This window comes from Nerophis lumbriciformis, linkage group LG16, assembly GCF_033978685.3.
Source record: "Nerophis lumbriciformis linkage group LG16, RoL_Nlum_v2.1, whole genome shotgun sequence".
In the NCBI taxonomy this organism is placed as follows: domain Eukaryota; kingdom Metazoa; phylum Chordata; class Actinopteri; order Syngnathiformes; family Syngnathidae; genus Nerophis; species Nerophis lumbriciformis.
Window position 1 is genome coordinate 25792750 of NC_084563.2, and position 23289 is coordinate 25816038.

General features: G+C 40.5%; 1 protein-coding gene across 2 annotated transcripts in view; it reads right to left on the bottom strand.

Moving 5' to 3' along the window:
- Positions 1–23289, bottom strand: part of tapt1a (transmembrane anterior posterior transformation 1a) — a 61659-nt gene that overhangs the window by 28932 nt on the left and 9438 nt on the right. The window contains exons 3-5 of one of the 2 annotated variants that reach the window (XM_061976886.2): positions 20794–20912; positions 9354–9386; positions 3034–3196 (exon numbers count right to left, since the gene is read on the bottom strand). In XM_061976886.2, the coding sequence (XP_061832870.1) occupies positions 3034–3196; positions 9354–9386; positions 20794–20912 (315 nt within the window). The remainder of the gene's footprint in view (positions 1–3033; positions 3197–9353; positions 9387–20793; positions 20913–23289) is intronic. The other variant, XM_061976887.2, reaches the window with a different exon arrangement.

A 23289-nucleotide genomic window follows, 5' to 3' on the forward strand; every position in this document is an offset into this window, starting at 1 on the left:
TAATAAAATCTATTTTTTATTGCAACATTTAAAACTGTGATAAAAACTGTTGTTCAGTTGTTATATATTGTTTTATTATCACATTTCTTAGTCTCAATTACAGTTGCAAGTCCAAGACAATAGATGGCAGTAGTGTATAGTTTAAGGTGCACTGGCTAGTCAATTCAGACGTTGTTGTCTTTTGTTCCATCTTAAAAAAAGTGTTAATACTGTAAGTATTGTACTTTTTACACAGTGGCTGTTTAATTCATCTCCGTAATATCGCTAAGATTCGTTCCATTTTGTCCACTAGGGACGCTGAGATCATTATTCATGCGTTCGTCACGTCTCGTCTCGATTACTGTAACGTATTATTTTCGGGTCCCCCTATGTCTAGCATTAAAAGATTACAGTTGGTACAAAATGCGGCTGCTAGACTTTTGACAAGAACAAGAAAGTTTGATCATATTACGCCTACACCAGTGGTTCTTAACCTTGTTGGACGTACCGAACCCCACCAGTTTCATATGCGCATTCACCGAACCCTTCTTTAGTGAAAAAAATATATATACATTTTTCCAAATTCAAGACAAAGTTATATGTTGTTGGTAACACTTTAATATGAGAAACATATTCTAAGTAACAAAGACTTAATTTAGAGTTATTTGGTTATGGGGATAAGTTGATTGGCAACACTAAATTGGCCCTAGTGTGTGGATGTGAGTGTGAATGTTGTCTGTCTATCTGTGTTGGCCCTGCGATGAGGTGGCGACTTGTCCAGGGTGTACCCCGCCTTCCGCCCGATTGTAGCTGAGATAGGCTCCAGCGCCCCCCGCGACCCCAAAGGGAATAAGCGGTAGAAAATGGATGGATGGATGGTTATGGTTAGGGTTAGAGGGTTAGGGCCAGGGTTAGAACGAACACAGGTTAAGAACCACTGGCCTATACTGTATATACCTTTATATAGATAAATACATATATATATACCTATACCGGCTCACCTGCACTGGCTTCCTGTGCACTTAAGATGTGACTTTAAGGTTTTACTACTTACGTTTAAAGTACTACACGTTCTAGCTCCATCCTATCTTGCCGATTGCATTGTACCATAAGTCCCGGCAAGAAATCTGTGTTCAAAGAACTCCGGCTTATTAGTGATTCCCAGGGCCCAAAAAAAGTCTGCGGGCTATAGAGCGTTTTCTATTGGGGCTACAGTACTATGGAATGCCCTCCCGGTAACAGTTAGAGATGCTACCTCAGTAGAAGCATTTAAGTCCCATCTTAAAACTCATTTGTATACTCTAGCCTTTAAATAGACCCCCTTTTTAGACCAGTTGATCTGCCGTTTCTTTTCTTTTCTCCTCTGCCCCCCTCTCCCTTGTGGAGGGGGGGACACAGGTCCGGTGGCCATGGATGAAGTGCTGGCTGTCCAGAGTCGGGACCCGGGGTGGACCGCTCGCCTGTGCATCGGTTGGGGACATCTCTGCTCGGGATGGTTTCCTGCTGGTACCACTATGGACTGGACTCTCACTATTATGTTAGATCCACTATGGACTGGACTTTCACATTATTATGTCAGACCCACTCAACGTCCATTGCATCCGGTCTCCCCTAGGGGGGGGGGGGTTACCCACATATACGGTCCTCTCCAAGGTTTCTCATAGTCATTCACATCGACGTCCCACTGGGTTGGGAGTTTTTCCGGATGTCGCTGTGGCTTGTGCAGCCCTTTGAGACACTTGTGATTTAGGGCTATATAAATAAACTGATTGATTGATGATTGATAATTGTAACGTGCATCTTAGTTGTAGTTTTCATTAACAAATTTGGAGGTGTTGAAATTGCCATGTAAAATAGCTAATGTTATAATCAGTAGCATGTCAATAGTAAAGTCAATGTATATTAGCATGAAGCTAGTGCATTTTTGAAAGACAGAGCCTTGCTTTACCTACACTGGAGCGTTTTCTGTGTTGGCATGGAAAATTGCAACATTACCTAGAGCAGTGTTCTCAAATGGGGGTACGCGTACCCCTGGGGGTACTTGAAGGTATGCCAAGGGGTACGCGAGATTTAAAAAAAAATATTCTAAAAATAGCAACAATTCAAAAATCCTTTATAAATATATTTATTGAATGATACTTCAACAAAATATGAATGTAAGTTCATAAACTCAGTGAAGCACAAGCTCAGGTTTCTCACTAAAATGTCTGTCAAAAAGAACTGTGAAAAGAAATGCAACAATGCAATATTCAGTGTAAACAGCTAGATTTTTTTGTGGACATGTTCCATAAATATTGATGTTAAAGATTTCTTTTTTTGTGAAGAAATGTTTAGAATTAAGTTCATGAATCCAGATGGATCTCTATTACAATCCCCAAAGAGGGCACTTTAAGTTGATGATTACTTCTATGTGTAGAAATCTTTATTTATAATTGAATCACTTGTTTATTTTTCAACAAGTTTTTAGTTATTTGTATATCTTTTTTTCCAAATAGTTCAAGAAAGACCACTACAAATGAGCAATATTTTGCACTGCTATACAATTTAATAAATCAGAAACTGATGGCATAGTGCTCTATTTTACTTCTTTATCTCTTTTTTTCAACCAAAAATGCTTTGCTCTGATTAGGGGGTACTTGAATTAAAAAAATGTTCACAGGGGGTACATCACTGAAAAAAGGTTGAGAACCACTGACCTAGAGGTAGTGTGGCTGGATATGCTCGCAGTGCTACCTGGGTTGCCAAATCTCTTCGCATTGCCAAATGCGAAGAGATTTGGCAACCCAGGTACCGCAACAAGGCACCGTTAGATTTTACGTGAAAAAAAGTTCTGGTATCGGTACCCATCCCTGGCGAGTTGGCTTCCTCCTGCTACGTCTTTTTATTCTCTGGCACATCCTATGCATACAAGTTTTTCAGAAGCACCTACTGTGCAGAGTTTTCACAGCAAGCTAAATTCCCCACTCATGAATGAGTGGGGAGGTAGTGCTAGATTTATTTGTGGCGGGCTGCAAAAAAGGAATGCATGTACAGGAGAAACTGAGGACGGCGTACCTCCAGCATGTTGTAGATGAGGTAGAGCTTGATGACAGACTGTCCTCTGATCAGGTGGTACATCATGGCATAGTCCACGTAGTGCATCATGGAGAAGCACAGCACCAGGATCAGGCCTTTCAGCATGTCACACACCTGTGCTGGCTGCAGCAGCCTGGAGCCACTGAACACAAACACCATGACTTACATTACCACCACTCACACAACCAGCAAAGTTGTCACGTTGTGTAAATGGTAAATAAAAAGAGAATACAATGATTTGCAAATCCTTTTCAACTTAAATTCAGTTGAATAGACTGCAAAGACAAGATACCTTAACGTTGGAACTGGAAAACTTTGTTATGTTTTGCAAATATTAGCTCAATTGGAATTTGATGCCTGCAACATGTTTCAAAAAAGCTGGCACAAGTGGCAAAAGAGACTGAGAAAGTTGAGGAATGCTCATCAAAGACTTATTTGGAACATCCCACAGGTGAACAGGCTAATTAGGAACAGGTGGGTGCCATGATTGGGTATAAAAGCAGCTTCCATGAAATGCTCAGTCATTCACAAACAAGGACGGGGCGAGGGTCACCGCTTTGTCAACAAATGCCTGAGCAAATTGTTTAAGAACAACATTTCTCAACCAGCTATTGCAAGGAATTTAGGGATCTCACCATCTACGCTCCGTAATATCATCAAAAGGTTCAGAGAATCTGGAGAAATCACTGAAGGTATGCGGCAAGTCCGAAGACCAACATTGAATACCCGTGACTTTCGATCCCTCAGGCGATACTGCATCAAAATGAGGTGTAAAGGATATCACCACATGGGCTCAGGAACACTTCAGAAAACACTGTCAGTAACTACAGTTGGTCGCTACATCTGTAAGTGCGAGTTAATACTCTACTATGCAAAGTGAAAGCCATTTATCAACAACACCCAGAAACGTCGCCGTCTTTGCTGGGCCCGAGCTCATCTAAAATGGACAGATGCAAAGTGGAAAAGTGTTCTGTGGTCTGACGAGTCCACATTTGAAAACGTTTTTGGAAACTGTGGATGTCGTGTCCTCCGGAACAAAAAGGAAAAGAACCATCCGGATTGTTCTAGGTGCAAAGTGTAAAAGGCAGCATCTGTGATGGTATGGGGGTGTATTAGCGTCCAAGGCATGGGTAACTTACACATCTGTGAAGGCACCATTAATGCTGAAAGGTACATACAGGTTTTGGAGCAACATACGTTGCCAACCAAGCAACGTTATCATGCTTATTTCAGCAAGACCATGACAAGCAACGTGTTACAGCAGCGTGGCTTCATAGTAAAAGAGTGCCGGTACTAGACTGGCCTGTCTGTAGGCCAGACCTGTCTCCCATTGAAAATGTGTGGTGCAATATGAAGGCTAAAATAGCAAAAGGGAGACTGTTGAACAACTTAAGCTGTACATCAAGCAAGAATGGGAAATAATTCCACTTCAAAAATGTGTCTCCTCAGTTCCCAAACCTTTACTGAGTGTTGTTAAAAGGAAAGGCCATGTAACACAGTGGTAAAAATGCCCGTGTGACAATTTTTTTTCAATGTGTTGCTGCCATTATATTCTAAGTTCATGATTTGCAAAAAAAAAAAGAAGTTTCTCAGTGTGAACATGAAATATCTTGTCTTTGCAGTCTATTCAATTGAATATAAGTTGAAAAGGATTTGCAAATCATTGTATTCTCTTTTTATTTACCATTTACATGACAACTTCACTGCTTTTGGGGTTTGTATATCAGATGTATTCCATTACTGAATGGCAGTGGTGCAAAAGTAAAACCTCATGACAATGTGCTCATACAGAAAATGTACAAATATTATTGAGGTTTGCATTGGTGTACAACATTGTGGCATCATACAGACAGCTCTTTCTAAAATACCACTTTGAGCTACACAGAGTTACATTTTACTCCATAAATAAACATATTGCTCCACTAATATCAGTGACATCTTTATCATGGCAGGATTAGATTGTGCTGGTGTATCTGGTGTACAAGGTCCGTAGTTCCAAATTAGCACCAGTAAGGGAGCATTTTGACAGGAATCTTTACAAGCCAGTGTGCTGTATCTTGCTGGCAAGAGCAGCATAATAACAATAATAAAAAAACAACAACACACGTCTCCTCTGGGCATGTACATTTTTATACTGAATGGTGGCTGTAGCAAGGAACAAATCTGTAGGGCTGCCTTTTTGTGAACATTTACTGTGACAAGGAAAAGCAGGGAGCTGTAGGACGTGCAGTAAGTTGCATGCCTCAGCAACACATGAAAAACACACACTGGCCTCCATACACATAAAACCACTCATTTGTACCATTTTAATCACACAACCGTAATATGATGACAAAACATCACATGGCGATGTGATCACTATTTGGCAATGCGAAAACACGGACAATAATATGAATAATAACCTTATGGTTAAAAGGCGGGAAGAAGACAAAGGTAGAGATCAGATAGAAACGTAGTAAATTGAGCAGAACCATCAAGCTCACTCTACATTTTGTTTTTAATTATATCTATCATTCACAATACCTATGTGAGACAAGAACATTTGTATTCATTATAAATTGTAATAATCATCTTGTACTTAACAATGTAGCTAACAGGAGTCAAATATCCCCCCCATGAAACCAACTAAAAACATCCAAAAAGCACCAACAATACTCAATTACATTTCTGCATAGTAACCAAATATCAGTGACACTGTTATCAAAGGAGCTAACGCAGAGGAACTACAAACCCCGTTTCCATATGAGTTGGGAAATTGTGTTGGATGTAAATATAAACGGAATACAATGATTTGCAAATCCTTTTCAACCCATATTCAGTTGAATATGTTACAAAGACAACATATTTGATGTTCAAACTGTTAAACTTTTTTTTTTTTTTTGCAAATAATCATTAACTTTAGAATTTGATGCCAGCAACACGTGACAAAGAAGTTGGGAAAGGTGGCAATAAATACTGATAAAGTTGAGGAATGCTCATCAAACACTTATTTGGAACATCCCACAGGTGAACAGGCAAAGTGGGAACAGGTGGGTGCCACGATTGGGTATAAAAGTAGATTCCATGAAATGCTCAGTCATTCACAAACAAGGATGGGGCGAGGGTCACCATTTTGTCAACAAATGCCTGAGCAAATTGTTGAACAGTTTAAGAAAAACTTTTCTCAACCAGCTATTGCAAGGAATTTAGGGATTTCACCATCTACGGTTCGTAATATCATCAAAAGGTTCAGAGAATCTGGAGAAATCACTGCACGTAAGCAGCTAAGCCCGTGACCTTCGATCCCTCAGGCTGTACCGCATCAACAAGCGACATCAGTGTGTAATAGATATCACCACATTGGCTCAGGAACACTTCAGAAACCCCCCGGCAGTAACTACTGTTGGTCGCTACATCTGTAAGTGCAAGTTAAAACTCTCCTATGAGAGACAAAAAACGTTTATCAACAACACCCAGAAACGCCGTCGGCTTCGCTGGGCCTGAGCTCATCTAAGATGGACTGATACAAAGTGGAAAAGTGTTCTGTGGTCTGACGAGTCCACATTTCAAATTGTTTTTGGAAACTCTGGACGTCGTGTCCTCCGGAACAAAGAGGAAAAAAATCATCCGGATTGTTCTAGCGCAAAGTTGAAAAGCCAGCGTCTGTGATGGTATGGGGCTGTATTAGTGCCCAAGACATGGGTAACTTCATCTGTGAAGGCGCCATTAATGCTGAAAGGTACATACAGGTTTTGGAGCAACATATGTTGCCATCCAAGCAACGTTACCATGGACGCCCCTGCTTATTTCAGCAAGACAATGCCAAGCCACGTGTTATATCAACGTGGCTTCATAGTAAAAGAGTGCGGGTACTAGACTGGCCTGCCTGTAGTCCAGACCTGTCTCCCATTGAAAATGTGTGGCGCATTATGAAGCCTAAAATACCACAACAGAGACCCCCGGACTGTTGAACAACTTAAGCTGTACATCAAGCAAGAATGAGAAATAATTCCACCTGAGAAGCTTAAAAAATGTGTCTCCTCAGTTCCCAAACGTTTACTGAGTGTTGTTAAAAAGAAAGGCCATGTAACACAGTGGTGAACATGCCCTTTCCCAACTACTTTGGAACGTGTTGCAGCCATGAAATTCTAAGTTAATTATTATTTGCAAAAACAAAATAAAGTTTATGAGTTTGAACATCAAATATCTTGTCTTTGTAGTGCATTCAATTGAATATGGGTTGAAAAGGATTTGAAAATCATTGTATTCCGTTTATACTAACATCTAACACAATTTCCCAACTCATATGGAAACGGGGTTTGTACTTTTAGCGGCGCTTTGATCACAGAGCGGTAACTAGCTTATGCAGCTATTGACAAATTGAGCTGCTGAATTGTCTTTGAGTTGGTAAGCGTGTGTGCTAGATTATAAATCATGCACCTCACTTGTATAGAAGAAAGTTGTGGTCATAAACCAAAGTTGGTCAATTTGAAATTCAATTCGGACCCGAAGACAAGAAAGGATTAAAAGACACGTGCTTGTGCTCATCTTCTTTTATGATGAATTCAAACAAATATATAAACATCCCATAAGCCGACATCCTGATGAGAGCAGACATTGTACTGTAAGTGATTATTTTATTATGTTCATAGATTGTATATCTTGTTTAGCACTTAGCAATACTGCTACATGATGCTTAGTCTTTTACTAAAGTTGGATCTGTTTAGCACACAGCTTTTAAAAATTGTAGATCATCCTCCTTATATTCAGGATCAAAATATAAGTTTCTGGATTATCAATTGTCCCAAAGTAGTATGTGTTGTCTCTCATGAAGTCTGGCATGATTAGTAATGTTGTTTTTATTAAAGGAAATAGCAAACGTGTCTGTGAAATTAATACACTGCCACATGCTTAAAATTTGCAAAATATGTGAGTAGTATTACATGTCATTATGAATATTACTACATGACATATATACGTACATCATCATGTATATATTACATGTTATAAATGTTACTACATTACATATATACCTACATCATGTATATATCACATGTTATTATGAATGTTACTACATTACATATATACTTAATCATGTATATATTACATGTTATTATGAATGTTACTACATTACACATATACTTACATCATGTATATATTGCATGTTATTATGAATTATACTACATTACATATATAATTAATCATGTATATATTACATGTTATTATGAATGTTACTACATTACATATATACTTACATCATGTATATATTACATGTTATTATGAATGTTACTACATTACATATATACTTACATCATGGATATATTACATGTTATTATGAATGTTACTACATTACATATATACTTACATCATGTATATATTACATGTTATTTTGAAAGTTACTACATTACATAAATACTTACATCATGTATATATTACATGTTATTATGAATGTTACTACATTACATATATACTTAATCATGTATATATTACATGTTATTATGAATGTTAGTACATTACACATACTTACATCATGTATATATTGCATGTTATTATGAATTATACTACATTACATATATAATTAATCATGTATATATTACATATTATGAATGTTACTACATTACATATATACTTACATCATGTATATATTACATGTTATTATGAATGTTACTACATTACATATATACTTACATCATGTATATATTACATGTTATTATGAATGTTACTACATTACACATATACTTACATCATGTATATATTGCATGTTATTATGAATTATACTACATTACATATATAATTAATCATGTATATATTACATGTTATTATGAATGTTACTACATTACATATATACTTACATCATGTATATATTACATGTTATTATGAATGTTACTACATTACATATATACTTACATCATGGATATATTACATGTTATTATGAATGTTACTACATTACATATATACTTACATCATGTATATATTACATGTTATTATGAATGTTACTACATGACATATATACTTACATCATGTATACATTAAAGTTCATTTCCCCTTTAAGAGTGTGTCCTTTTCAGTTACGGCTACTCTTGTGAACTTTTAAAACACACACAATTTTTAACTGGCAGCTTTTGGGTTGTTCAGGAATTGTAATGAAGACAAGCATGCATGGATGGCACATTCAGCAAACCTTCCTTCAGCGTGTTTAACGTCCACATGTGATGGAGGACTAACCCACAAGGTGGACCGTGATGAGGCAGCTGAACATCTAGGGGAAATGATGGAGATGTGGATGTGATGGGCATGAATATTAAAACTGGGAGGATTACCTGCTTCTTCTGCAGAAGGGGCATGTGCGTGCCCTGCAGGGGGAGGAGCCACAATCAGAAACGGGACAGCGCGCAGTGGTGTGTTTATAGAAGGTGTGTCCCGATACAACTTTTTTTAACTTATGATACAACACCGATATTGGAGCCTTGAGTATTGGCTGCTATCGATATAGATATGATTCGATATCGACACGGATATATATACTTTGATTTTCCATTGTGGTGTGCAATGTTAAAAAAAAGTTTGATCAAGTAAAAGTACCGTATTTTTCGGACTATAAGGCGCACTTACTATCCTTTCATTTTCTCAAAAATCGACAGTGCGCCTTATAACCCGGTGCACCTAATGTACCGAATAATTCTGGTTGTGCTTGCTGACCTAGAAGCAATTTTATTTGGTACATCGTGTAATGACAAGTGTGATCAGTTGATGGCAGTCACACATAAGAGATATGTGTAGACTGCAATATGATGGCAGTCACACATAAGAGATACGTGTAGTCTGCAATATGATGGCAGTCACACATAAGAGATACATGTAGACTGCCATATGATGGCAATCACGCATAAGAGATACATGTAGACTGCAATATGATGGCAATCACACATAAGAGATACGTGTAGACTGCAATATGATGCCAGGCACACATAAGAGATACATGTAGACTGCAATATGATGGCAGTCACACATAAGAGATACATGTAGACTGCAATATGATGGCAGTCACACATAAGAGATACGTGTAGACTGCAATATGATGGCAGTCACACATAAGAGATATGTGTGGACTGCAATATGATGGCAGTCACACATAAGGGATACGTGTAGACTGCAATATGATGGCAGTCACACATAAGAGATACGTGTAGACTACAATATGATGGCAGTCACACATAGATACATGTAGACTGCAATATGATGGCAGTCACACATAAGAGATACATGTAGACTGCAATACGATGGCAGTCACACATAAGACATACATGTAGACTGCAATATGATGGCAGGCACACGTAAGAGATACATGTAGACTGCAATATGATGGCAGGCACACATAAGAGATACATGTACACTGCAATATTATGGCAGTCACACATAAAGATACATGTAGACTGCAATATGACGGCAGTCACACATAAGAGATACGTGTAGACTGCAATATGACGGCAGTCACACATAAGAGATACGTGTAGACTGCAATATGATGGCAGTCACACATAAGAGATATGTGTAGACTGCAATATGATGGCAGTCACACATAAGAGATACATGTAGACTGCAATATTAAGGCAGTCACACATAAGAGATACATGTAGACTGCAATATGATGGCAGTCACACATAAGAGATACGTGTAGACTGCAATATGATGCAGTAAACAACACAAAAATTTGAAATGTTCTATTGAGATCATAGAACATTACATATGGCCCTCAAAAATTTGTCAAAATGTTTTTAGTAGGACTTTGGTAAGCTATGAAGCCGCACCGCTTGATGGATTGTCGGCACATCAAACATACAAGTATTATTATGGTGTGTGTATAAGGACCGCAAAATGTCACCTATTAGCAGACATATTATCTGGTGTTTTGTTTCACAATATTATGCAAAACCAACTTTTCTAACCTTCTGGTACCTGCAGATGTGTATTTGGGATGTGCATTAGTCTTAAAAATGTGCGTGCATCCGCCTTTGTAGCCCGTGCGAACACCGTAGTCATAAGCTTTTTCTATTTCTCTATATTCTTGTTATGGGACATTCATCCTCCACTGTTGCCATTTCTAATATGAAGTAGTGTAAAGTTCTTACTTATATCTGTCAGTAAACTCGCCATGAAAGCACTAAAAAATACCGGTGTAGTGAGTTTACATTATTCACCCAAGGAACTTTAGTTACTAGAGAGTTCCGGTCGGACGTTTTTTCACGGGACACGTTTCGGGCGTTGTTGTTGCACTAGTGAGCAACGGATGAGGAGATGCTGCTCCGTTATTGATTGAAGTAAAGTGTGAATGTCATTAAAATAGTTAGCTCCATCTTTTGACACTTCTTCCACTCCCATCCTTGCACGCTACACCGCTACAACGAAGATGACGGGGAGAAGACGCTGTCGAAGTGGAGGCACGTAAATAAGACCTCCCACAAAACGGCGCATCCTGAAGCGACTGTCAGAAAGCGACTTGAAGATGATGTGTAAAACATCATCTATGCAACATTTTGACCAAAGAACCACCATTACATGTTATGTAGACCACAAAGAAGTCTTTTACATTTAGAAAAAAAATCATAATAATATGACTCCTTTAATGCACCTTATAATCCAGTGAATGAAAAAAGACCTGAATAGACGCTCATCGGCAGTGCGCCTTATAATCTGGTGCGCCCCATGGTCCGAAAAATACGGTAGTCAAACAGAGAACAATGGTTCCTATTTATTATTAACCGTTTGGAATGGACTTATGCTAATTGAAGCTCATGAAGCAGTAAGTTGAATGATGCGAACACGTTTGTTACCGGATCCTTTTTTAATACACCTCGTCTAAGAGACTTTGTATGTGTAAGTAATCTGCAACTATAATTATGTGATACTTGTTTATATTGACAAATGTGCGGTTTTACACTGCAATATTGTTTAATTACTGTAAGGACATTTGTTACTAATTTCGAGCTTGTGTGCTATTGTGTGCCTAGCTGTTGTGTGGCTGCTAGCTAAGAGTAGCCTAAAGCTGAGCATGTTTACCTTTTGTAAATGACTCGACTGAAATAGAAGAAAACACCAACCTTGTGTGTTTATTGAAGGACATTTAGATGTTAACTGGACGTCAAGCTTTACACAAGTAAACACGCTGCAGGACTGCATGTATCACACATTATATCACACATTCATTGATTAAGATGTATTATTATTATTGTCACATCATTACATTGCATTTTCTAAGCCACAATAAAAGGAAGTTAAAAAAATAAATAAAAATAAAAATTACAATTCTTTTATGTATCGTAAACATTTTTTATAAAGAACTGGAGATGCTATAAATAAAATAATGTAAGAAGTGATACAATTAGTCTAAAAACACTCAGTGTGTTGAAATACATTTTGTCAGTAAGCATCATATAACCAGTAATAAAAACAGGATGCAGCTGATATAATCACAATTTGTTATTTTGCAGATATCTGATATCAATATCAGTTTGGGACACCCTTACTTGATATAGGAAGGTCAATATGTATGTTTGTTATACAACAAACAATATACAGTATTTTGAAAATATTATTTTTGACATTGTACATCATGTATATTAAATTTAAAATATTATATATTATACATACTGTATATTAGGGTTGCTGAAAAACCTTGATTCGCATCTGAGTGACAGTCACCATTCTTATTCATACCAATTCAAAATTTTCAAAAATGTATTGAATAAATATATATTCTGTTAAGATTACATTTTTAAAATTACGTTTTTGAGGCTATCTACGGCTTACTAGCTGCATGTAAGTCATACGTCCGCAGCCAGGAGGAGCTGTAACCTGTAACCTGTTTTGAAAAGTTTTTATTATCGTTTTCATATCAAATAATATATTGCAAGAATCAATTTGAATCGAAAATCAATTGAATCAAATACTGATTTTGAATCAAATTTAGAGCTGGGGGATATGGCCTTTTTTTAATATCTCGATATTTTTAGGCCATGTCACGATCACGATACACGATATATACCGCAATATTTTGCCTTAGCCTTTAATGAACACTTGATGCATATAATCACAGCAGTATGATGATTCTATGTGTCTACATTAAAACATTATTCTTCATACTGCATTAATATATGCTCATTTTAAACTTTCATGCAGAGAGGGAAATCACAACTAAATCAATTGACCAAAAGTGTATTTTTTAAACAGTTATCAAGCAGTGGCACAAACATGCACGTCATTTCCAAAACAGAAAGAGCAAGATTGTCAGAGACATTTTAAAACAAGCTATTAGTGCACTTTTGTGCATGATGTCACTAAAATGACATATCAAAACAACATTAAATTAAAGTGCACTTTTTGTACAGAACGCCACTACAATAGTTTAAAACAAATAAAGTGCACTTTTGTGCATGATGTCACACAAGATATTTCAATAACAGTCAAATAAAATGAGCTGCATAATAGGAAATCAAATTGCTATGTGGTAGGTTCTGGCGGACATAACAGTTATCTCTTTCTGTTGTTGACTATTTTTTTCATACAGTGTTGATGTGGAAATGGTTGCCTCGGCATTTTGTTGGTGTGGCACCAAACGGAGATGTTGACATGCGGGGGTAAGCACTCTTCATTCTCTAGCAGGTGACTTTTCAAATGATGCTACATATTAGCAGTAATGCTACTTTTTGTACGCTTTTGCCCCACACTTGACAAATTACGGTTGTCTGTTCGACATATTCCCACTTGAAGCCAAACCACCGCTAGACGATGGACCCCCTGCTGTTTTTCTTGGGAATTAATTCTTCCTTCATTTGTTACCAGATTCGCACCTTCTTTCTCTTGTATTACCACTCGCACCACAGCTAACGTCACCCATGCTGCTACTTCTCTGCTCCGCGAGGGTGTATACCTATGTGACGCATGTAAGAAGGTGCGCTTGTTTAAGTCTCTGTGAGAAGGAGATACTAGAAAGAGTGAGAAAAGCCTGTAGTGTAATGCCTGCAGCTAAAAGCAACTGCATGAGAACGTATACTCAAATATCACGATATAGTCATTTTCTATATCGCACAGAGACAAACCCGCGATATATCGAGTATATCGATATATCGCCCAGCCCGAATCTAATTATCACTATAAGAATCGGAATCAAATTGAATCGGGAGTTGTTGTACAATTCACATCTCCACTGTAAATATTAATAACAATAATGTCACCGCCTGCTGCCATCTTGTGGTTTGTGTTCAGTTTGCCTTTGTTGGTGCAGCAAACCTGGTTCTTATTGTTTGTCTTCTTCCCAGAGTTCCTGTCTTTTCCTGTGGACGGAGTTGTGAGACGTGCACAGCTGTGTCCAATCAGCCTCACACTATTTAAGCAGCACCTCTTCAGCTGGATGGCACTCGGCAATTCCACTCCTAGACTCCTGTTGTATGAAGATTCCTATGCTCCTTGTATTTATGCTTCTTACCTTCTTGGCTATTTCCAGTGCCATCCAGCTTGGTATGTACTTTGTTAGTTTGCACGTCTTGCAACTCCGACCCAAGTTTAGTTAGCTTTGTATATTAGCTTTTGTTCTTTTTGTCACGGTGCTCTTTTTTGCACCGTCGCTTTTTGTTACATTCTATTTGGATTATTGTTGTGAGTGCTTTTTGGTTTAGTAAAGAACTATTTACTCACATTCCATCTGCATCCTTGGGTTCCTCTGTTCTACTTTTAATTGAATTGTGACAGAATTGCCGAGTCAATTATGGAACCCGCAGATGAGAATCAGATCCAGCGGGCCCTCATGGCCCATGGTCAACGAATAAATGATCATGAACAGACTTTGTTGAACCTGACAACGCTTGTGCAGGAGATGCATACACGCTTGTTGGTCCCTCCCCCGCTCCCAGGCTCAGAGGCTACTCAACCCGCAGCTGGAATCTCTTCTTACTCGTTCCCCTCGAATTCGGGTTTTCCTACCAGGGAGCCCAGCATACCACATCCGCCCAGGTATGAGGGGGACTTTGGACAATGCAGACTTTTTGCACAGCAGCCTCACACATATACGACAGACTCCGCCCGTGTGGCATATGTACTCAGTTTACTGGCTGGAGGAGCAGCACGCTGGGCTATGGAGGTGTGTGAGAGCAAACCCGAACTTCGTTCCAGCCTACCCCTGTTTTCTGCTGAGCTGCGCAGCGTCTTCAATCACCCAGTGAGGGAACGAGAGGCAGGAGGCCGCCTCCTCGCTACATGCCAGGGGTCCTCCTCTGTGGCAGACTATTCAGTCTCCTTCCGGATCCTGGCAGCGGAGAGTGGCTGGGGGGAGAGAGCATTACGGGGAATATTTTTGGCTAGTCTTAGCCCCCGTATCCAAGACGAGCTGGCTGTCCGAGATGAGACCCAGACCCTCGAGGAGCTCATCTCGCTCTCGATCCGATTGGACAACCGCCTACGAGAGCGACACGCCCAGAAGGGGAGGGGTCCTCCATCCACCAGAGGGCAGTCACCTACCAGCTTCACACAATCTACGTCCAAGCCTCAGGTGTGGTCGCTTCCGCTTTCTGACTGCAGTGCCCCGGAGGAGGGGACAGAGGGGGCCATACCTATGCAGCTGGGTGGCAGCCGCCTGTCATCAGCAGAGAGGAGTCGTCGGCTGAGGTTGCAGCTATGTCTGTACTGCGGAGCTGCAGACCACGTCGTTGTTCGCTGTCCTGCGCGCCCCAAGGGGGGCCGTTCCACTTCCACCGGAGATCTTCCACGGGGGAGTTTGCCACCTTCGCCGCATGCTCCTGTGGCAACGTCTGCATCTTCTACGGTGGGAAGACTTCAAGTGGAAGGTACTCCCGTCATGGGTGGGGGGTTCTTGCCCTATTAAAGCACTAATTGACTCAGGGGCTGATGAGAACATTATTGACAGTGGGCTTGTGGAGTCTTTAAATATTCCTTCTGTGTGTATTGAACGTATTAAGAATGTTAGCTCACTTGACGGGCGCCACCTGGCTAATATTACTCATCAGACACATGCCACATCCCTCCTTACTTCTGGTAATCACCGTGAGGAGATTAATTTTCTGATAATGCCTTCTCGTTCAGCACCCGTAGTTCTTGGACTTCCATGGTTGCGACGTCACAGTCCCAGTATAGACTGGACCACACCTAAGATTACTAATTGGAGTATTTTCTGTCATAGTCACTGTTTGCGTTCCGCTTCATCTCCCACTAAACCTGTCATTCTTCCCAGTCTTCAGCCCCCTGATCTTTCACTGATTCCTGACGAATATCACTCCCTTAGTGATGTTTTTTGTAAAGACCAGGCTACGTCGCTACCCCCCCACTGCCCGTATGACTGTGCCATTGACCTCCTTCCAGGGTCTCCACTACCTTCTTCGCGGCTGTATAATATTTCGCGCCCCGAACAGCAGGCAATGGAGGAATACATCTCCTCATCTCTCACCGCCGGACACATTCGTCCCTCTTCTGCTCCGGTGGCGGCAGGGTTTTTCTTTGTTAAGAAGAAGGATGGTGGGTTGCGACCGTGTATAGACTACCGAGCCCTTAACAAGATTACTATTAAGAATAAATACCCTCTTCCACTGCTAGAATCTTCATTTGCTCCCCTGCATGGGGCGGTAGTATTTACGAAATTGGACCTACGTAATGCGTATCACCTCGTGCGCATTCGTGAAGGTGATGAATGGAAGACTGCTTTTAACACACCGCTTGGCCACTTCGAATATTGCGTCATGCCATTTGGCCTCACAAATGCTCCTGGTGTTTTTCAATGTTTAATTAATGATGTACTCCGTGACATGATAGGCCGTTTTGTGGTAGTCTACTTGGATGACATACTTATTTTTTCACGCTCCATTGAATTACACCATCAGCATGTCCGTTTGGTCTTACAGAGACTTTTGGAGAACCGTTTATTTGTCAAGCCCCAAAAGTGCACTTTTCATTCGCCCACAGTGTCGTTTTTGGGATTGATTGTTGAGAGGGGGCAGGTCCAAGCGGTTGCAGACTGGCCAACACCGTCCTCCAGGAAGCTGCTGCAGAGGTTTTTGGGGTTTGCTAATTTTTACCGGCGTTTTATTAGGGACTTCAGTAAAGTAGCTCAACCGTTAAATAAATTAACATCCGCTAAGGTTCCTTTTGTGTGGTCTTTGGAGGCTGACCACGCTTTTCGACGCCTTAAATGCCTTTTTACCTCCGCTCCTGTGTTAGTCCACGCTAATCCTGATCTCCCCTTTTTTGTCGAGGTGGACGCATCGGACACCGGGGTAGGGGCTGTTTTGTCCCAGCATTCCAGTTCCGATCAGAAATTGCACCCCTGCGCCTTCTTCTCCAAACGCCTTTCCCCTGCGGAGAGGAACTATGATATCGGGAACCGAGAGCTTCTGGCAGTGATCCTCGCCCTTCAAGAATGGAGGCACTGGCTGGAGGGTGCCAAACACCCCTTCATCATTTACACGGATCATCGGAACCTAGCCTACCTCCGCTCTGCCCAGCGTCTCAATCCCCGCCAGGCCCGGTGGTCCCTCTTCCTCACAAGGTTCGACTTCTGTATCACTTTTCGCCCTGGCTCACTCAATGGAAGGCCTGATGCCTTGTCTAGGATGTTCTCTCCTCCGACAGAAGACACTCCCCCAGAGACTATCCTTCCTCAGTCCCGGATCCTTGGCGCAGTACAGTGGGAGGTAGAGAGACGTGTGTCAGAGGCTATCAAGGACTCCCCATCACTTGCTGGATGTCCTCCTGGCCGCCTTTTTGTGCCAAGAACTCTACGTGCAGAGGTCTTGTCGTGGGCTCACACCTCCAAGATTGCCTGCCATCCAGGTGCCAGACGCACGGAGTTCCTGCTCACACAGCGGTTCTGGTGGCCTACCATTCACACCGACACTAAGAAGTTTGTGGCTGCATGCCCTGTTTGCGCCAGGAGCAAGGCTTCTCATCAAGCTCCTGCAGGGTTGCTGCAGCCCCTTCCCATCCCCTCCCGTCCATGGTCGCACATCGCTCTGGACTTTGTCACAGGTCTACCCATCTCCAGGGGCTTTTCTGTCATCCTCACTATAGTAGACAGATTCTCTAAATTCACACACTTTGTCCCCCTTCGCAGACTTCCCTCTTCCCTGGAGACCGCCAAGCTTCTGGTCACCCATGTGGTTCGACTTCACGGGATCCCCATGGATGTGGTGTCAGACAGAGGTTCTCAGTTTTCATCCGCTACATGGAGATCCTTCTGCAACTTGTTAGGGGCCACTGTCAGCATGTCATCAGGGTACCACCCACAATCTAATGGACAGTCGGAAAGAGCCAACCAGGACTTAGGGGCGGCTCTGAGATGTGTTTGTCACCAGCATCCATCACTGTGGTCCACCTATCTCCCATGGGTGGAGTATGCCTGTAACACCCTCATCTGTTCATCTACTGGCCTGTCTCCTTTTCATGTGGTGCATGGTTTCCAACCTCCCATCTTCTCCTCTCAAGAGGTCGAGTCCACAGTTCCCTCCGTGACTACCTTCCTGCGCCGTGTGCACCGTGTGTGGCGTGATACCCGTGCCGCCTTGTCTCGTACGGCCAGTCGGAACCAGATCATGGCAAATCGCCATCGCAGACCAGCTCCCGACTACAAACCCGGCCAGAAGGTTTGGTTATCATCTAAAGACATTACACTGCCAGGAGAGTCTAAGAAACTGGCACCTAGGTTCATAGGACCATACGAGGTGAAGCAGATGATCACTCCCGTCACAGCTCGAGTCAAGGTACCCAAGTCTTTTAAGTCTTATCCGGTCTACCATGTCTCCCGCCTAAAGCCCGTTGAGTCGAGCGACCTTAGCCCTCCACCAGTGTCTCCCCCAGCTCCTCAGCAGGTGGAGGGTCATCCAGCCTATACTGTCAACACCATTTTGGACGCCAGGAAGCGGGGTAGGGGGGTGCAATTTCTGATCGACTGGAAGGGTTACCCGCCAGAGGATCGTTCTTGGATTTCACGTTCCCTTATTATTGATAAATCACTAATTTCTGATTTCTATCATAGATTTCCCGGTAAGCCAGGAGGTCCGCCAGGTGGCGTCCGTTGATTAGGGGGGGAATACTGTCACCGCCTGCTGCCATCTTGTGGTTTGTGTTCAGTTTGCCTTTGTTGGTGCAGCAGACCTGGTTCTTATTGTTTGTCTTCTTCCCAGAGTTCCTGTCTTTTCCTGTGGGCGGAGTTGTGAGACGTGCACAGCTGTGTCCAATCAGCCTCACACTATTTAAGCAGCACCTCTTCAGCTGGATGGCACTCGGCAATTCCACTCCTAGACTCCTGTTGTATGAAGATTCCTATGCTCCTTGTATTTATGCTTCTTACCTTCTTGGCTATTTCCAGTGCCATCCAGCTTGGTATGTACTTTGTTAGTTTGCACGTCTTGCAACTCCGACCCAAGTTTAGTTAGCTTTGTATATTAGCTTTTGTTCTTTTTGTCACGGTGCTCTTTTTTGCACCGTCGCTTTTTGTTACATTCTATTTGGATTATTGTTGTGAGTGCTTTTTGGTTTAGTAAAGAACTATTTACTCACATTCCATCTGCATCCTTGGGTTCCTCTGTTCTACTTTTAATTGAATTGTGACAAATAAAGTGGATTTATGTATAAATAATATTCATTTTTATCATATGTAAAGCTTTATTTACCAAAAGTGAAATTGACTGTTTACTCATGTTTATGAAATTGAAAAAAAAAATCTAATTTTTAATATAATAATATAATAATATAATATTTTAATCTAATGTTTTTTTTATATCTGAAAAATTAGATGTTGCTTTATAATGTAAGTTTGTATATAAGAAAAATAAGTTTAAAATGTTTTTAATCGTGTTAAGTGTTATTTTGTAGGCGTGCCAAAAAAAAATCAATTCAAATCCAAATCACAATTTTTTTTAATTCTGAATCGCAATCAAATATTTTTCTAGAATCAATTTAAAACTGGAATTATTAACCCCCACCCCAAAAATATTATAAAAAACAAAACTTTTTTTGCACTTTATTAAGGAATCAATGTTAAAAACAAACACATATTATTGATATTATCATTGATTAATATTTATTATTTTCATACGCTAATGGTTTTCCTTTTTTTTAGTATTGTATTTGTGTATGTCTTTTCAACTGCTTTGTAAATGTTGATCTAAGTATTGTAATGCTGGGATTGAGTTGGAGTTGCTGTATTTTCTTTCATTATATTAATTAAGGTTATGTGATTTTTGTAAATACATTTTTTTCAATATATTTCCAAAATGACGTTCTTTGGGTCAAACACTGCACGTCACAGCCAACAAGCGCTTTTGCAACCGGTTTTGAAAACGTTTTCTCATCATCAATACACCAAATAATACATTACGAATATCGTGTTGAAACCGCGAGGTGCCCAAAGATTCCCACCTCCATTAATTTGAAATATTTACATATTTTAATTCAAAATGTGGGATTTCTTATCAATGAAACACCTTTAATCACGGAGTTCATAAAAAAAATATCTTTTGAAATAAGCATGAATTATAAACAAGTAGTAATTGAATTAGTATGTGAGTATGTTGTTTGTCATGATAATTAATGTGAGTATAATCGGTTATGTATCAGGTGTGCTGTGTGAGTCGGTCAAAACAGCTGACATTATGATCAGTGCAGCTGCTACTTCGTTCGGCCAACAGGAAACACTAATACACTTTCTAGAAATGTATCCAGGAAGCATAGAGACATTCAGCTTGACGTGTGCTTTCTGACCTGAAGCCACAGCATGGCAGCGTGAGGAGGCGCAGCAGGGCCAGCAGCACCCTGAGGGGCAGCAGCGTGAACACGTACAGGAAGGCGTCCACGCATAGAAAGAAGCCAAAGATCATCAACTGCAAAAAAAAAAAAAAAAAAAAAAAAAAAAACTTAGACAAACATTCTATTAAACACAACACATGAACATAGTTGTCAGATACCTGCACGTCAGCCACTACTACAGAAATACACATTTTGTACAACAAAACCCAAAAGCAGTGAAGTTGTCACGTTGTGTAAATGGTAAATAGAAAGAGAATACAATGATTTGCAAATCCTTTTCAATTTATATTCAATTGAATGGACTGCAAAGACAAGATATTTCATGTTCACACTGAGAAACTTCTTTTTTGTTTTTTTGCAAATAATCATGAACTTAGAATTTAATGGCAGCAACACTTGCAAAAAAGTTGTCACAGGGGCATTTTTACCACTGTGTTACATGGCCTTCCTTTTAACAACACTCAGTAAAGGTTTTGGAACTGAGGAGACACATTTTTGAAGTGGAATTCTTTCCCATTCTTGCTTGATGTACAGCTTAAGTTGTTCAACAGTCTCCCTTCTGCTATTTTAGCCTTTATATTGGACCACACATTTTCAATGGGAGACAGGTCTGGACTACAGGCAGGCCAGTCTAGTACCCGCACTCTTTTACTATGAAGCCACGTTGATGTAACACGTGGCTTGGCATTGTCTTGCTGAAATAAGCAGGGGCGTCCATGATAACGTTGCTTGGATGGCAACATATGTTGCTCCAAAACCTGTATGTACCTTTCAGCATTAATGGTGCCTTCACAGATGTGTAAGTTACCCATGCCTTGGACACTAAAACACCCCCATACCATCACACATGCTGCCTTTTACACTTTGCGCCTTAAACAGTCCGGATGGTTCTTTTCCTATTAGGTCCGGAAGACACGACGTCCACAGTTTCCAAAAACAATTTGAAATGTGGACTCGTCAGACCACAGAACACTTTTCTACTTTGCATCAGTCCATCTTAGATGAGCTCAGGCCCAACAAAGCGTTTCTGGGTGTTGTTGATAAATGGCTTTGGCTTTGCATAGTAGAGTTTTAACTTGCACTTACAGATGTAGCGACCAACTATAGTTACTGACAGTGGTTTTCCGAAGTGTTCCTGAGCCCATGTGGTGATATCCTTTACACACTGATGTCCCTTTTTTATCTAGTTGGGGGATCAAAGGTCACGGGCATTCAATGTTGGTTTTCAGCCTTGCCGCTTACGTGCAGTGATTTCTCCAGATTCTCTGAACCTTTTGAGGATATTACGGAGCCTAGATGGTGAAATCCCTAAATTCCTTGCAATAGCTGGTTGAGAAATGTTGTTCTTAAATTGTTGGACAATTTGCTCAGGCGTTTGTTGACAAAGTGGTGATCCTCGCGAGCCCCGTCATTGTTTGTGAATGACTGAGCATTTCATGGAAGCTGCTTTTATACCCAATCATGGTACCCACCTGTTCCCAATTAGCCTGCTCACCTGTGGGATGTTCCAGATAAGTCTTTGATGAGCATTCCTCAACTTTCTCAAGTCTTTTTTGCCACTTGTGCCAGCTTTTTTGAAACATGTTGCAGGCATCAAACTCCAAATGAGCTAATATTTGCAAAAAAATTAAGTTTCTCGGTGTGAACATGAAATATCTTGTCTTTGCAGTCTATTCAATTGAATATAAGTTGAAAAGGATTTGCAAATCATTGTATTCTCTTTTTATTTACCATTTACACAACGTGACTACTTCACTGCTTTTGGGTTTTGTAAGATACACATTTTGTGGGAACTTTTTGCTGCTGTGCGGTGTCTTCCTAATGCTACAAGGCTGTAGTGTAGAATGCAAGAGACCCCTGCGTCAAGGGAAGGTGGAACTGTCGAAGCCGGTGGGAGGGTTTGCTGCAAACAAGCACGTACAACTTTATTTACAGCGCGCTGCCCATAAAAACAACTAATAATACAAAGCTATCAGTGTTGCAGTTACACAACATCACATCTTGTCAAAGCATCTTCCTGCTAAAAAATGTTGAGCAACTTGACTAGTGACACAGCGCTCTCTGCTGGAGTCTCAATCAAACCACTTTGAAGTGCCTATGAATATATCAACTTTTAATGTTTGCACATTTCTCTGCGGCCCTTTGGCTGAGGAGGGGAAACCCTGGAAGTTGGAGCTGCTTTGACAAGATGGAGTCCTGAGAATTAAATGAACAGCAGTTCATGTGCTACAAGAAGTGGAGATGTTATCATAAAAAACAATACATTATTGCTTACATATAATAAGTTATATTGCTAAAGAACATGCTCCCTTACAGCTTTTCTGCACATGCATTGAGGTCCAATCTAAGAACTGCTGTTCTCTTATTTCAAAATAAAGGAAAACAAGTCCAAGGAAAACTATGCTAAGATATTGGAGTAAAGTACCTGTGGCCAGCATGTTTATTTAGCTT